This window comes from Octopus bimaculoides, chromosome 27 (assembly GCF_001194135.2).
Source record: "Octopus bimaculoides isolate UCB-OBI-ISO-001 chromosome 27, ASM119413v2, whole genome shotgun sequence".
Taxonomy (NCBI): Eukaryota; Metazoa; Mollusca; class Cephalopoda; order Octopoda; family Octopodidae; genus Octopus; species Octopus bimaculoides.
The window spans coordinates 21577284-21594387 of NC_069007.1; the positions used below are offsets into that span (position 1 = coordinate 21577284).

At 39.1% G+C, this 17104-nt stretch overlaps 2 protein-coding genes across 4 annotated transcripts in view; one reads left to right on the plus strand and one right to left on the minus strand.

The window, feature by feature from the left end:
• The window catches only part of LOC106876168 (uncharacterized), a 197303-nt gene that overhangs the window by 120382 nt on the left and 59817 nt on the right, over positions 1–17104 (plus strand). The gene's annotated exons all lie outside the window — the stretch shown is intronic.
• LOC106881957 (protein PTHB1) overlaps positions 1–17104 on the minus strand; it is a 25877-nt gene that overhangs the window by 4188 nt on the left and 4585 nt on the right. Inside the window, exons 1-19 of one of the 3 annotated variants that reach the window (XM_014932488.2) lie at positions 14555–14648; positions 13546–13669; positions 12857–13016; positions 11865–11929; positions 11471–11584; positions 10489–10663; positions 9881–9959; positions 8973–9066; positions 8324–8419; positions 7724–7844; positions 6769–6950; positions 5794–5873; positions 5314–5370; positions 4864–4966; positions 3169–3276; positions 2406–2546; positions 1683–1775; positions 821–993; positions 93–245 (exon numbers count right to left, since the gene is read on the minus strand). In XM_014932488.2, coding sequence (XP_014787974.1) covers positions 93–245; positions 821–993; positions 1683–1775; positions 2406–2546; positions 3169–3276; positions 4864–4966; positions 5314–5370; positions 5794–5873; positions 6769–6950; positions 7724–7844; positions 8324–8419; positions 8973–9066; positions 9881–9959; positions 10489–10663; positions 11471–11584; positions 11865–11929; positions 12857–13016; positions 13546–13654 — 2103 coding nt within the window. In that variant the 5' untranslated portion in view covers positions 13655–13669; positions 14555–14648. Of the gene's footprint in view, positions 1–92; positions 246–820; positions 994–1682; positions 1776–2405; positions 2547–3168; positions 3277–4863; positions 4967–5313; positions 5371–5793; positions 5874–6768; positions 6951–7723; positions 7845–8323; positions 8420–8972; positions 9067–9880; positions 9960–10488; positions 10664–11470; positions 11585–11864; positions 11930–12856; positions 13017–13545; positions 13694–14554; positions 14649–17104 lie in introns of those variants that run through there. The other 2 variants (XM_014932489.2, XM_052977182.1) reach the window with 2 other exon arrangements.

Here is a 17104-nt window from a genome sequence, read left to right on the forward strand (position 1 = left end):
AGATGGAACAGTCATGGCCGGAATGCCACTGACAAATCAGGATTGGTGTGGTAAAGTAAACATCAACAACAACAACATGAATGATTGCTCACCTGATGGTAAGTTTCTTCCAGAAGGATGTCCAACCCAACAAGATGCAAAGGTGACTTGTCCTTGTATTTAATTAAGAGACGCCTCTGAATGGCACGGAACTGCGCCGCCTTCGTTGCCAGCTCCTCTTTACAACGTTCCACTTCTTGACGATGCTGCAACATGTTGGAATGGTAAGAAATTGAAACGGTAGGGAAAGAAGAACAAGAAGAAGAAGAAAAAAAAAACAAGGAACAGAAGAGCAAAATTCTTCCCCCAAAATAACAATTATTGCTTATCCATCATCCTCATCATCATCTTCATCATAATCATCATCATCATCATCCCCATCATCCTCGTCATCATCATCTCCGTCACCACCACCACAACCCTCTGCCTCCTCCTCTTCATCATCATCCTCCCCGTCACCACCACCCTCCTCCTCCTCCTCCTCCTCATCATCATCATCATCACATACCACCGTGAACATCATTGCCATCACCATCAAATTCAAGACCATTGTTATCGGTCATTGCTCTCACCACCGTTGTCATCACCATTGCTGCTGTTGTCGTCACTGTCATCAGCACCACCATCAACATCATCATCATCATAACCATCATCGTCAAATATATATATATATACACATATACATATCTACAGGTTGGGTTAGGGTTAGGTTGCAGAGTGAGCTTAACCACACAGCCATATATGGATATGTAAGAAAAAAAAAAAAAACGATGCTCCAAACCTCTAAATGTGTGTTGATCAGTTCAAAATATTCCGGGAGAGGAAGACTGCTGCTGAATCCCAACTTGAAATCACTGTGTCTCTCATGCTCAAAGTTCTTCCTCAGCCTCCGCACCAATTCCTCACACAAAATGTACATTGCTTCAAATCTATCACACTGGATCCGGTAACGATCTGCAACCAGATAAAGAAAAAACAAACACACAGTTTTTACATAATTACACAACAGATCGTTATAATTATAATCGTTATTATTATTTGTTGTGACCCCCTTCGGTCATGAGCGACCATGGGATTGCACCTAGAAAGTTACCCTCCCAGGCACAAGTCTGGGCAAGGTCGTCCATGCATACCAGCCTCCTCTCTCCACACCACCAATGTTATCGAAAGGAAAGGCAAAGGGGCCGATACAGCCTGGCACCAGTGACATAGCCACAACTCATTTATTAACATGCAAATGGCTGAGCACTTCACAGACACCTGTACCCTTAACGATGTAATCGATTTAATCCCTTTCCACCAAATTTCAGGCCTTCTGCAGAAAGGGTCAGTATTATTATCAGGAAAAGTTTTCTTTTATTAGATGTTAAGTAAATGATAAAAAAAATAATTTAAAAAAAACTGTAGAAAGAAGTAGAATTATAAAATGAGAGAGAGGAGGGAAAGGGTGAGAGAAAGAGAGAGAGAAGGGAGAAAATGTGAGAGGTGGAAGAAAGAAAGAAAGGAAGAGAGAAAGAATGAAAGAAAGAAAGCAACACAAACAAAGGAAAAAAGGAATAAAGAAGAAAGATGAAGAAAAAAGGAAGAAAGAAAGCATCAAAAATGAGAAGTGAATTGTTTAGATAGATTGTGACATGACATACCTGACTTTGAAGCAAGTATTGTAACGATCGTCCCATTGAGGTACTCACAACCCACAACTGAATTGGAACCTGAACCACTAGGATCTGTTAGATCTAACACACAGACAGAAACAAGATATCAATTAAACTGATTGAATGAATGTTCATTAAATGTAAAGCATTTGATAAAGAAAGCAGCTTATTAATTAGTTGTGATTATGTAACTTTTACTAAAAAGAAATCAAGGGGTCCCTGGCACCAGATTAACTTGGGGGGTCATGAAAAGAAAACTTCATATATTACTCAGAACATATGAAATAAAAGTTATGTAAATGTCTTAAAGACAAGCATGGACGTTCAGGACAAATTCATGAAAATGCTTTGTCCAGCCAAAGGGTGAAATGGTCTGCTGGAACAGGGCAGGCCTACAAAACACAGATGCTTCGGTCGGTTTTGTTTTTATTCAGACACAAGCAACGCATCCTTCCTTTCCAAACCTTCTGCCGCTCCTGTGTATCACATGATAGACAAAATATATTTCTCTGGTGTGTCTATGCATGATATGTCATTCACATTCCCATTTTTGTTTCACCACCAGATTAACTTGGAGCTCATGAAACGAAAGCACTTTTGCCATGCCAGCATGGTCGTAGTCAAACGACTGAAACAAGAGAAAGAAAGAAGGCATAATCCAAGGAGAATGATGTAGAGAAGAAAGGAAGGAAGAAAAAAAGGGTGAAAAACCTGGGAAAATCTTGTTTAAATTCAAAGATGCTTTGTTTGAGTCAATGGTAATCTTGTAGTTTGCATTCTTCATTGGAACTGCTGGCTTCACGACTAAACGAAGTGGGAGTCTCAGATCAGTCACCACTCGTCGACTGCTTCCTGAAATTACAGACAATGTGGCATTAACAACAACAGCAACAACAACATTTTATCATCTGTTCTAACAGAATAAGGATAGTAACTTGACTCCATCATCGGATAATACCAGCCTCCGTCTTCAGGGAAGAATTTTACATTTGAGGTGTTGACAGGATGGAGTTTAAAGATGGAATGATTTTGTGGAGAACTAAATGTATTAGGAAGAGAGGAATTGGGGGGTATTTAGATTGAGAGTACCTCAAAAAGTCTTGGGTTTGATTTGTTCGACTAAATCCTTCAAGGTAGTACCCCAGCATGGCCACAACCTAATAATTAAAACAACTAAAAAATAAAACAGTGTGTTTGTATTTTGTGTCTACTTGTCTTGATTTGTGTGATAGGTGTAAATGAGTGTCACTGTCATACAAGCAGTGTCGTTTATTTCCAATATTTTGTGGGAAAATGTGTTGGCCATGCGGAAACATTAGTTTGTTAGGAAACAAGCGAGGATTGGTGACAGGAAGGGCGTCATTATAGAAAATTTGCCATCCCATGCAAAGGATGGAAAAGTGGATGTTAAATGAAGATGATGACGACGATGATGATTTCAGACACAGCATTGTATGAAATGAACATTGCTTACCTGAAGATGGTCGCAGGTAACTGGTGCAAACTTGGACAGCTAGGCTGGTCGGCATGTCTAATGAAGAAGGATACACACACATAATGGTTTCATGGGGTCGATTCGGCTCTGTGGAGCAGAAGAATAGATAAATAACAATTAGAGCAATGTAACAACAACAATAATAATAATAATAATAATAATAATCCTTTCTACTGGAAGCACCAGGTCTCAAATTTGGGGGAAGGGATTAAATCGACCCCGGTGCATAACTGGTACTTATTTAATCACCCCTGAAAGAATGAAAGGAAAAATTGACCTTGGTGGAATTTGAACTGGTATTTTATTTTAATTGCCACCTGAGAGATAAAATGCAAAGTTGTCAAAGGTGGGGTTTGAACTCGGAATGTAAAGAGCCGGAACAAATTCCGTAAATCATCTAAAAAAAATAAAATGGACACTGAATAATTAAAGTAGGTGAAATTTTTTATCTTTTTATTTTTTTCTTGATTAATTAAAATCGAACATTTCGTAGTGAGGAAAGGAAAATAACAATTAAAGTGATAATCGTAAAATTAATTCGAAACCAAAAATCCAAGGAAGATAACTTTTAACTACAAGAGTTGTTCCCCTTGCACGCGCTTCATCATTGCTATAAATATGATTGGGTTTCAATTTTTAATAACTTCAACTTTACAAGTAAATTGCATGAAATTTTGATACAATATAAAGGACATAATGGAAATTAATATACATGAGTGGAATTTTGCAACACTATTACATCACATATGAAAAATGACATCGCTTAAATGGCGACCATTTTCGGCATCGCACGCCTGTGTTCTTTTCAAAAGCTGCACCATAACAGCCTCAAGAATTTCAGACCCCACTTCTCTGATTTCTCTGTTGATGTTGTCCTTCAGTAGTAGCAGGGTCTTCAGTTTGTTGATGTAAACCCACTTTTTCAGGTATCCCCCACAAGGAAAAAATCCGGGCTATTTCATGGTGACATGGGTCAGGCAGAGTTTATTGAAGCAGATTTTCCATGGTCCTATGTCCTTCCTTTTGCTAGTATGTGTGTGCGTTTGTTCGTGTGTGTGCGTGTTTGTGTGTGTTCGTGATTTTGTGTGTGCGTGTGAGTGTGTTTGTATTTGTGTGTGTGCATGTCTGTTTGTGTGTGTATGTAAATTGTGTGATTGTTGTAAATAAGCATCACTGTTATACAAGAAAATACAGGAGAATCAGTTAATTATGATTTTATTCAATATATTCCCCTCTCAGATTCACACACTTATTGCAGCAGTTCTTCAGTTTTTCTAAGCCCTGTAAAAAAACTCAGAAGGTTGGCCCTCCAACCAGGCCTTTCACGATACCCTTAAAGCCACAAACTTTTCAGACCCCCTTCATATATATATATATTCCTCTCTCTTGGAGAGGCACAAGCACTTAAGAGAGAGGGATATATATATATGAGGGGGTGCTGAAAAGCTCCTGGCTTTGGGAAAAGAAAATACAGAAGGATCAGTTAATTATGATTTTATGGTTTTATTCCACATATTCCCCTCTCAGATTCACCCAGTTATTGCAGCGATCCTTCAGTTTTTCTAAACCCTCTAAAAGAACTCAGAAGTTGGCCCTCCAACCAGGCCTTTCGTGACACCCTTAAAACCAGGAACATTTTTCAGCACCCCCTCATATTAGAAATTTGAAACTTACCCAGTTTGTTGAGGTGGAATTCTGGTTTCTCAGCCGTTATGTGGTTTCCAAGACAGATCTGGCAGTTTACATTCTCCAGAACAGTTTTGCTTTTGAACACAATCTACAATGGAAGCAGTTGATTAAAGCACAGTAATTATAGCTGTTGAACAAAGCAGTACTGTAGCCTGAAGTATTATTTCATGTCACCATGAAATAGCCTGAAGCTATAGTACAAGACACTTGCCCAAGGTGTCACACAGTGGGACTGAACCTGGAACCATGTGGTTGGGAACCAATTTACTGGTTCTACGAGTCCCAGTACACAAGACAGCACCTACTTTACTAACATGTACCTGTTGCACCTGATGCAGGAATGGGTATATGTAAATGGTACGATAAAATGATGACGCCCTACATGAATGGTAAGGAAAAAAAAAGGGGGTATATCCCCTTAGACAGGATAATTACCTTTAACGAGACACAGGACACTTCATGTTCAGTCTCATATTCAGAATAATTGCCAATCTGTAATTAAAGAGAAATGATAATTAGTAAATGACATCTAATGCTTTAGTGAACAGCAGCGATCCCCAACCGTTTTTTGGACCAGGGTCCATTCAAAACAATTTTCATCATCATCATCCTCATCATCGTTTAACGTCCGCTTTCCATGCTGGCATGGGTTGGACGATTTGACTGAGGACTGGTGAACCAGATGGCTACCCCAGGCGCCAATCTGATTTGGCAGAGTTTCTACAGCTGGATGCCCTTCCTAACGCCAACCACTCAGAGAGTGTAGTGAGTGCTTTTACGTCCCACCGGCACGAAGGCCAGTCAGGCGGTACTGGCAACGGCCACGCTCAAAATGGTGTATTTTATGTGCCACCTGCACAGGAACCAGTCCAGCGACAATTACAACTATATAAACACAGAGTGAGCCATACTTACTATTCTGGTCTGTAGTTCAGGAAGGAGATCAGCATTGACAGTCAGTTCTTCCGATTCCTTTGGGTGTGGGATTAATACGTCTAGAGAGTAGAAGAGAAAGAGAAAGATAGAGTACTTTCATACCATAATCATCATTTAGCGTCCGTTGTCCATGCTGGCATGGGTTGGACGGTTTGACCAGGGCTGGCAAGCTTGGGAGCTGCACCAGGCTCCAGTCTGGTTTGTATAGAATTTGTTCATGGTTTTCAGTTGGTGGTTTATTTCAGAGGTAGTAGACAATTTCTACTACCTAGGGGACCAAATTAGTAGTGGGGGAGGATGCACGGAGAGAGTGACAGCTACAATAAGAACAGAAGGGAGGAAATTCAGAGAGCTGTTACCTCTGTTGGCCATGAAAGATTTCTCTCTCCAAGTGAAAGGAAGATTGTATGAGGCATGTATATGGACAGCAATTCTACATGGTAGTGAGACGTGGGCCCTGAATGCAGAGGAAATGCAACGGTTAGAAAGGAACGGGGCTAGTATGCTCTGCTGGATGTGTAATGTAAGCATACACGTTCGACAGAGGACCAGTGTTCTGAGAGAGAGAAGTTAGGCATAAGAGGAAAGGGTTGCTGTGTGCAAGAGAGAAAGGACTGCACTGGTTTGGTCATGTGATGCTTGTGGTTATTTAATATTTTGTGATTGTTTAATATTTTCTTTATTTCTGTCCTTCAGAAAATGGAATGAGAAGATTGGGAAAATTAAAGACAGGTTTTTTACAAAATAGGAATTTGAGTAGAATCTAGTGGATCATTGTCATCGTCCCCAAGGACATGCATGACAAATGAAGTTGGATAATTTAACGAGCTTACTAATTAAGGAAATCTAAAACAATTACGACAATTTGGGGATATGGATACTGGCCACCTCCTTCACCAGAGACAAGCATATTAAATTAGAATTAAATAAAATTATTATTAAGGAATCTCTTACCAGCCTTGTGAGATAACTGACGGATCTTCTTGTTCAAGGAGGTGATTTCTTTGTCGATGTCGTCATACCGGACGTCACGAGAATCAACCATCGGAGGAGTGAACAGGTCTGGGTCACTACCCAGGTAGGAGACTTGCAGGTAACCATTCTCTGTCAGGCTAACAACTAAACCCTTGATGCCCCTACGGTGGCAACAAAGAACAAGGGAGAGAGAGATTGAAAGGATTTGTTGGGGAGAGACATGAGGCAACAAAGTTGTTCAATACAGAAAACTCAAACCAAATCTCAACAGATCCTACCAACTTAAATGATAACGAATCATAATGATTATTACTGATATAATAATAATAATAATGTCATCATCGTCTTTTAATGTCCACTTTTCCACACATGCATGGGCTAAACAGAATTTGTTGAAGATCCTCTACAGCTGGATGCCCTTCCTGTCACCAACACTTGCCTGTTTCCAAGCAAAGTAATGTTTCCCCAGGCTTATATGATGATGATGATGCTTGTTTACAAGCACTGTGTGATGTCAGTACAAAGGTACACCCAAACACATACATACACACATCTCTACTCACCAGGCTTTGGTCAGCCACAAATATAATAGACAAAATTCACCCAAGGTGCCACAGAATATGTGTATATATATATATTTATGTATATAGAAATTGCAAGTGCAACAGTCGAGAACTCTGCATACCAGCAAATGTATGGGGTCGTCAGGAGAGAATGCATGCCGCCCGTTCAGGGCTTCTTTCAGTTTCCATCTAACACATGCTTACAAAGCTTTGGCCCTGAAACCATGTGGTTGGAAAGCAAACATTTTAACCACCCAGTCACACCTGGGTCTATAGCCATGCCTATTCCTATAAAGATGCTTGCACCTATCAGCCACACCTGAACCATGAAGCCCCCCTCCTCTGCCTATATATAAATAAGAGTAACTTACTGAAAGGTGCCTGTACAGATATGAACTGGGGTGTGGTCCATTTTGGCTGCCCACAAGAGCTCCACGTCTTGATAGACCAATAAAGATGCTGCATGAGTAGCCACAAGATACTTCACTGAGTCTGTGGGGATAAAATAATGCAGCAACAGTTTCACTGACATGGGTCAGGTAGAGGGGTTACAGAAAAAATGGATCCAACCGAAAAATGTTAAAAATGTGATGGAATTTATCAGGATGGTTAAGTTGAAAGGTCAAGTCCAAAGATCAAATTCAAAGGTCATGTTTTAACCTTTTTGTTGCCATATTTCTCTTGAGAAATTTTGTGTTTATTTCAATTAATTTTAAATGTTACAAGGAATTTAATAAAATCACTTATTGAGGTGGTGTTAGCAATGTAAATTAAGAGTAAGTTTTGGTGGAAGATTTTAATTCAGAACTCTTGAAAACAAAATGCTTGTACCACAGAGCCAGGGGGCAGTCTCAGGTAGGTTGGTATCGAGAGGGTTAAACAAAAGTGAGAGTGGCCAATGGCATATATTTGAACAAAATGGACAAATATGGAAAAAGGAAAAAATACATGGAATAATATTTGAAACTTACTTGACACATAGGAACAGAAACAGCTTACATCATATTCCAGTTTTTTCATGAAATGCAAACAACCATTCTCAGTCAACAAATATATGTTACGCTCACCTGAAACGATAAATCAACAGAAATTTGGCTTCATACATCTAGCTTATGGTTGTAAATCCAATTTGGAGTCTAAAGATAAATTAGGAACACATAAAACTAATCCCTTAAGCCTTTAGCATTCAGATTACTCTGTCAAATATACAACGGGGTAGGGCTGAAAAGATCCTGGGTATCGCGAAAGGTCTGGTTGGAGGCCCAACCTTCCGAATTCTTTTACAAGGCTTAAAAAAACCGATGGATCACTGCAATAAATGTGTGAACCTGAGAGGGGAAGATGTTGAATAAAATCATAATTAATTAATCCTCCTGTATTTTCTTTTATCCAAAGCCAAGAACTTTTCAGCACTACCTTGTAATGATTGCTTAATCATGTTGTTTTGAATTAATTACGGATTATCTGATAGCTTTCATATTTTGATAATGTGATTGATTAGTTTTAGAATGACATTTTTATGTCCACTTTTCTGTGCTTGCATGAGTCAGATGGTATTCACTGTGTGTGAGTGTGTGGGCCTCTGTGTGTGAGAGTGTGGGCCTTCCATACAGAACTTACCAAGAACCAAAATGAAACACAATGTTTCCTGGGCACAGTATGTGATTGTTGTGATGTCCAATGCATTTTCTTCAATGCCATATACCCAGTGCGGCTGCAAAGATAGGAAAACACATAAAGAACAGAGAACAGATTAAAAAAGAAGCTTGTGAAACAGGCAGAAATAATGGCACACAACATGGCATTTTTTATTTGGATCCACAAGTGCCAGGTGCTGGTGTCAGGTGACCTTGCTAGAGCTGGCACCATGGAAAAATGTATCCAGTCCACTCTGTAAAACGGTTGGCATTAGGAAGGGCATTGAGCTGTGAAAACCAAGCCAAAACAGACAGTGAAGCTTGGTGCAGTCCTTCGGCTTGACAGCTGCTGTCAAACCATCCAACCCATGCCAGCATGGAAAAACAGATGTATGATGATGTCTTGCTGAGGAACACAATGTGCCACCGGGAATGGAACCTTGTGACCATCTGCTGAACTGCTAAGTTATGGGAATGCAAACACACCAACACCGGTTGTCAAGCGGACAAACACAAACACAAATATATACATGACGAGCTTCTTTCAGTTTCCATCTACCAAATCCATACAAGGATTTGGTCAGCCGAAATATAGTAGAAGACACTTGTCCAAGGTGCCACGCAGTGGGACTGAACCCAGAACCAAGCAGTTAGGAAGCAAGCTTCTTACCACACAGCCACACCTGCACCAGGTGAGTAATATATTGGAAAGGTATGTCCTGGGCATACCATTATGACTGTTAACATCAGTAATAGATAGGTTTCTGCCATACAGTCATTACAAATATTACAGTTCTTCTCTCTTCACTACCATACTATTGATTGGGATTCTATATTCCATGCAAACCACAACATTTGAAACAAGAACAATAACTTCAAAAGCCAACCAACCGTTACACGCTTGCCCTGTTTTATATTCTGTGATTCTTCTTTGGTTTTAGAATCCGTTGCCACTGCAAGAACTTGGTATCTGTGGGAATAGAAAAACCTGCACATGAAATAACTGAACTGAATTGAAGCAACGGAGCAGATCAGGGGCCGGTCTACTGAGGAACATGGATTCAGGTATGAGACGTTTTGGCACAGCTGTTTTGGTGCCGCCCGTCCGGCACTGATGATTTCATGCTGACTTGTTTGACATCAGACATTTTAATGTTTTTCTTACTCTCTCTCTATCTATCTCACACTCTCTTTCTTTCTCTCTCTCTCTCCCTGTTTATTTGTGTGAGTAGAAACAAAGTACTTTTGTCAATCATGCTCAATTAATTTATTGCAATGTCTCTTATTCTTCCTCTCTATCGCTCTCTCTCTCTCTCTCTCACTCAATCTGTATGTGTGTACTTCTGCGCAGGCATACATGCATGTGTGTGTCTCCAATCACATGCACACAATGACTAGCTGACAAAGTAACAATGGGTGCAAAAGAAGCAACAACAATAGTAGTAGTAGTAGTAGTGGTTGTGGTGGTTGTGGTGGTGGTATGTAGGTAACTAACTCACTTGTAGCATTCGACCAAACGACTCGAAGACACGGTGACCAGCGAGTCGGTGCTGGGGACGTACTTCATGGGGCCCGGAATGAAGGCTGCCGGAAGGAAGCGAGTGAATGCATAGCTCTCCTGTTCAAACACAGACACTGTACCATCGAGGGACTGGACGCAGATGAAGTCTTTACCTAGAGAGACAGACAGACAGACAGAGACGCGTAAGCCAGGAATGGTAAAACACAGTCGGGGATCGAGCAAGTAATTTTAATTATCACCAAGAACATCGTCAATGCCATTATTATGATAACGACCACTTTTATCATCATCATCAACATTGTCGTCATCATCATAATCATTCTTATCATCATCATCATCATCATGACAAACACCACTCTTACCATCCACATCATCATCATCATCTCCAGCATGACAACCTCCATTTTTACAATCATCATCATCATCATCATCATCTCCAGCATGACAACCTCCATTTTTACAATCATTATCATCATCAACAACATTATATTCAATAACGTTTTATATATGTGTGTATATATATATATATATATATATATATATATATATATATATATATATATATATATATATATACATGGTGGTTGTCTACTCCTTACACAGAGTTTGACCACCTCCTGCACCTACACCTTAGCCCTTTCATGGCATCTGATGTGGCTTTTTAAACCAGACAATGTTTTGAAAAAACACCCACACAGATTGCACCTCTGATTTGTACTACCAATACCTGCAGGTAAGTTCTGCTCATATATATATATATACACACACACACACATATATATGACAGGCTTCTGAATAGTTTCTTTCTACTCAGCATTGGTCAACTTGAGGGCTATAGCAGAAGACACTTGCCCAAGGTACCACACAACAGGACTGAACTGAAAACCCTGTCATTGCAAGGCAAAGTTCTTAACCACACAACCATGCCTGTACCTAGAGAAATTTGAAGACTATCTTACCATAGACATTTCCAAACGGTCCGTAGCAGAAGTTGTAGACAGATCGCTGCAGGTTGTGTTCATACATGTGATAAAGCTGATAATGGCTACCTTGTTCCACATGACCGGTCACAGCTGAAATATAGAGTTTGATACAGTTCAGTTGTAATCATCGTCATTTTAACATCCATTGTATGGATCAGACAGAATTTATTGAGACTACAGTCCAAGGTGCCACGCAGTGGGACTGAATCCAGAACCATGTGGCTGGGAAGCAAACTTCTTACCACATAGCCCCCACCTGTCTCGACAAAAAAGCAGGATGGTCAAGACCCAGGGTTGAATAACAACAACTGCTGTCACATTATACAGAAAGTACCGACTGAACAACCAAAATAAAGTTGCTGCTACCAACCTGTGACGCCATAAACACTTAATTTCTGTGGGTGGAGAATAGCCAGGTATAATTTGTCGGTGCCGCTGGAAGTAGAGAGATAGAATAAAGACAAATCATTTTTAGTCCCCAAAATACATCAAAGAAATTGACAAATCATCAGAGACACACTCACACACACACACATATATGAGAGGTTTTGGTATCCAGAGGACTCAAAAGGTAGGTGAGTCTATGTAATTGTGTTATGGAAGGACCACTGTTAGACTCCCGGTTCAATAATAGTATGAGTGAGGAGTCTAACACGGGTCGTGTGTGAGCATGTATGTGTTAAATAAAATGAGAGAAAAAAGCCAATTTTATAAAGAGAAAGGTAGTCTTACAGTTGTTTCAGGGATATGAAGGATATCCCTTCATCAGAGACGATATGAGAGAATTAAACAGAGGGAAATAGTAGAGTTCAATATAAGAAGTTATTTTGGAGAGAGAGAGAGAGATACAGGAAGTATAAAGGGAAACATGAGAGAATAGAAATAAAGACATATGTAGCATGTTACAGTTTCAGTTCCATTATCCAAGGAATGTGCTGTGTAGAGGCTTCAATCCCCAGCATTTAACTGGTACTTATTTTATCAACTCCAAAACGATAAAAGGAAAGGTCAACCTCAGTGGGATTTGAACTCATAATGTAAGGACAGACAAAAATGATGCCAAGCATTTTTCCCAGCATGCTAACCACTGTGCCAGCTCACCACCTTAATAAATATATTAATATCGGTTTCCAATTTTGGCACAAGGCCAGCAATTTCAGGGAAGGGGTTCTGTCAATTACATTGACCCCAGCATTCGACTGGTGCTTATTTTATTGAAACCCCCACCCCCCACCCAAGGATGAAAGGTAAAGTCAACCTCGGCAGAAAGGATGGACAAAATGCTACTAAGCATTTTGCCCAGATTCTTCCAACTCACCATCTTAGTCAGGTCACAAATGTTAAACAAGTTTTGCTACTCACGACACAAATTGGCCGGCAGAAATCTGTAGAATGGGAAGCTGAAATGGTGTCTCGAGGAGAAGGTGCTGTGGACTGAAACCACTCCATCCATGATCGGTTTTGGTAGGTTGTGGGTTGTAGATCCGGAGCATTCCTTGGAAACTCCCAGTAATGATTTGATCTGTAATAAAAGAGGAATGGATGGAGAAGGAAATAGCTGCCTCTCAAACCCTTGTCAGTGGATTTGGTAGATGGAAACTGAAAGAAGCCTGTCATACACAGTTGTATACTGTTAACTTAATGTGACAGTCCCATTAAGGGAATCATACTGCTGCTATTTAGCCCTAGGAAGCTGGACTGCTTCCTGTTGGCCTTGACACATTTCCTGCATCCTTATGTTTGTGAAGGGGAGACAAGCCTCCCCGCCCAGCCTAGTCTGCATTCAGGGACATGTTTCTGAGTCATTGCTCGTCATCAGCCTGAGGTAGCAAAACCAGCTGGCTGAAGAAGCATGTCTACCAAATCCACTCAAAATGTTTTGGTCAGCCCTAGGGTTCTGGTAGAAGTCACTTGCCCAAGGTGCTATGCAATGAGACTGAACCTGAAACCACATGGTTAGGAAGCTGGCTTCTTAACCACACAGCTACATATATGTCTACGAAAATATATATATATATATATCCATTTAAAGAGTAAATTCTGTAACTCACCTTGTTGTTCGCCATTGATGATGTTAGCTACACAGAGACATCCCTGGTCAAATTCCTCCTCCACACCAACTTTGGTTGACCACCAGTCACGCACTTTAAAGAGCGACATTGCTCTTTGAACAATCTGACAAATGAGAAATAACAGACACTAAAACCATTAATGGTATTTCTGTAAATAATAATAATAATAATAATAATAATAATAATAATATTCTTTAAGCTTAAAGCTTATAAAGCGATCACTGTGTATTTCCCTGGGAGAAAAAAGGAGGTTTTTCTGTATGCACTTTCCCTGTCAAGGGCTTATAGGTCCTGCCCAAATAAACGAGAGCATGCTCGCTCTTAAGACACTTTTTGACCATAGATCCACTGGCTCAAACCTTCACTTGGATCGATATAAACAGTAACAATACATATATATATATATATATATTTGTGTGTGTGTGTGTATGTGAATGTTTATAGATACATAAATGTGTGTATATATATATATATAAATATATATATATATATATACACACGTATGTATGTGTATATATATATATATAATATATATAATATAATATTTTAATTATTAATTTTTCTATATGTGATAGTGGATTTTCATCGATGAGTTCTTGAAACTAGTCCTCAGTCAAATCGTCCAACCCATGCTAGCATGGAAAGCGGACGTTAAATGATGATGATGATGATGATGTATACACACACACGTATTATGTACATGTGTAGATAGGTAGATAGATAGAGAGATCGATCGACCGATAGACAGACAGATAGATAGATAGATAGATAGATAGATAGATAGATAGATAGATAGATAGATAGATAGATAGATAGATATACTTATACATATAAATATATACGTATGTATATATATAATATTTATATATACACATACGTATACATATATATGTCCTTTTTAAGCCAATATATATACGTGTATATATATATATGCATGTGTATAAGTGTATGTGTATTTATATCTTATACCCGTTTCATGGAAACCTACCTAGAACATTGTAGCAGGTGCGAATAAGGTAAATCAAATCTTTCAGCTCACGGAGCCATACTGGACGCCACTCGTTGTCATAGTTATAAGAGCATTTCCGCTATTTTAGTTTCAACTTCCGCTTTTTGTTCCGCAGAAAATTCAAACTTATGAAACACGAATGTTTAAAAGAAGCAATAAGCTTACAAATGAAGGAAAAATAATTATTATGCATTATTTGGAAGAGAATATTAGTATTACCAAATTTAGTGTCTCTTAGATTATTTTACGCGTTTGCCTTAATTATATTATAAATTAATATCTTTCTCAAAATAGTTTTTAAAATATTATGCATTTCATTGAAATAAACTTTATAAATTTCCCGTTTTATGAGAAATAAAATTAGTTAACTTTCATGTAATGCCAATTCTGTATCTTGTATCACACTTGATTTTATGAACTCCAGAAATGCAAACGAGAAAAAAAAAAAAGATTCGTTATTTTAAATAGGTTCCACATTTTAAACATTATTGTGAGAAATAAATGAAAGAGAAAAAATTTATTCGTATTAAAATTTTGTCAGTTTTGGGTGTTAAAGCAAACTGCAGCAAGGCATCTCAGAAGTGTAACGAGGCAAATAATCTGGGTGGCAGATGGTGATGGTGGGGGTGTTATTGTTTTATCTTTTACTTATTTCGCTCATTGGACTGCGGCCGCACCGGGGCATCACCTTCAGGGGTTAATCGACCTGGATTAATCGACCATAGTCATTAATATAATTTTAAAGCCTGATACGTATTCTATCAGTCTCTTTAACCGAGCTGCTAAGTTACGGGGACGTAAACAAACCAACACCACTTGTCAAGCGAGCGGGGACGAATACACACACACACATATATATGTAGGCGTGGCTGTGTGGTAAGAAGCTTGCTTCCCAACCACATGTTTGGTACTTTTATTGTATTGAGCCCCAAAAGGATGAAAGGCAAAGTCAGCAACCTTTGTGGAATTTGAACTCAGAACTTAAAGACGAAATGTTGTTAATCGTTTTGCTCAGCATGCTAACGATTCTTTTCTGCAATAGGCACAAGGCCTGAAATTTAGGGGAGGGGGATAGTCGATTTCATAGACTCCAGTACGCAACTGGTACTTAATTTATTGACCCTGAAAGGATGAAAGGCAAAGTTGACCTTGGCAGAATTTGAACTCAGAATGTTGCGACGGACAAAATACCTCTAAGCATTTCGACCAGCACGCTAACAATTCAGCCAGCTCGCTGCCTTAATGGTAATCCTTTCTACTAAAGGGACAAGGCCTGGAATTTTGCAGAAGGGGACTAGTTGATTACATGGGAGGGGGGGATGCCCATTTATATCGATATGGCCAGTTTTCTGTTTGTTTTAGAAGCAAGAAGATGGACTTTCCTGTCGTAGACGACACATGAGGGGTCTACGATTTCTTGCTGAACAACCTGCGAAATGGTTTGTTTGTATTGTTCAAATGTTTGTATCGCACTTCAGTTCGTTCGCTCCGTCAAATCGACATTGCATGGAACGATTGACGGCGTGCCACGTCAGATGTCAAAGTGATCGCTGAGTAACGAACACGAAATGAAGTGCTTTGCTCCAGAAAAATGATGTACCGCCGGTCTGGGAATCGAAACTGCGTTCTAGCCATCGTGAGTGCAACACCCTAACCACTAGCCTATGCACCCTCACCAGAAACAAGGTACAACATATATTCCGTACCAAGCGGCAAATATAAAACTGAAGCGCTAAGTACGTTTCGCCATTTCCGATTCGGCTTTTCGTTTCACCGCTCAATTTTCTCGACGTGTAAGTCAAATAAGAAACTTGCCCAGGTACACGGACGGGTAGATATTGAACACGTATACGTGCATGGAAAGGGTGTGTACCTCACGTGTTTATAAAACCGTAAATTATAATGAGGCAATTAGTAAAGGTTTTTGTTGCATGAACTGAAATCTCGAAAGTTCGAGATTACACGCCAGCTTAAATGAAATATTTTAAAAATAACATTTTTTTCGGAAATTAACAAGGGAAGATAAATCTTGCAAGTACAGAACCGAATTAAATATCCGGCAAGTTTCAGAGACAGCATATATATGCTGTATTTATTTTTAGACACTATATTTCAACAATTCCCTCAGCAAACGCGCGCGCAACGGAAATTGCGAGTACGAAACTGAGGCTTTGAAAACTCGTTACTGTCAGTATAATTAATTGTTTAGGAACATGGCGACAATATAGACTGAAATTCCCCATAAATTAGTCGTAGGAAAACTTAGTATTGGCTACTGTTATTAACTCTTTCTGATAGTAACTGAATGGTTTAAAGTAGATTTACAGTTCCTAAATGCTTTTAATTTCCGTAATTACTGCTGTGAAACCCTACAGAGATAGGCTATTAAATTTGAAAATTACCATTCATATATATATATATATATATATATTATAATAATAATAATAATAATAATATTAGGGACAAAATCTAAAATTACAGGTAAATACTCAATTAAAACTGAAACTTCGTTCTTTTCCCTAAAACTAT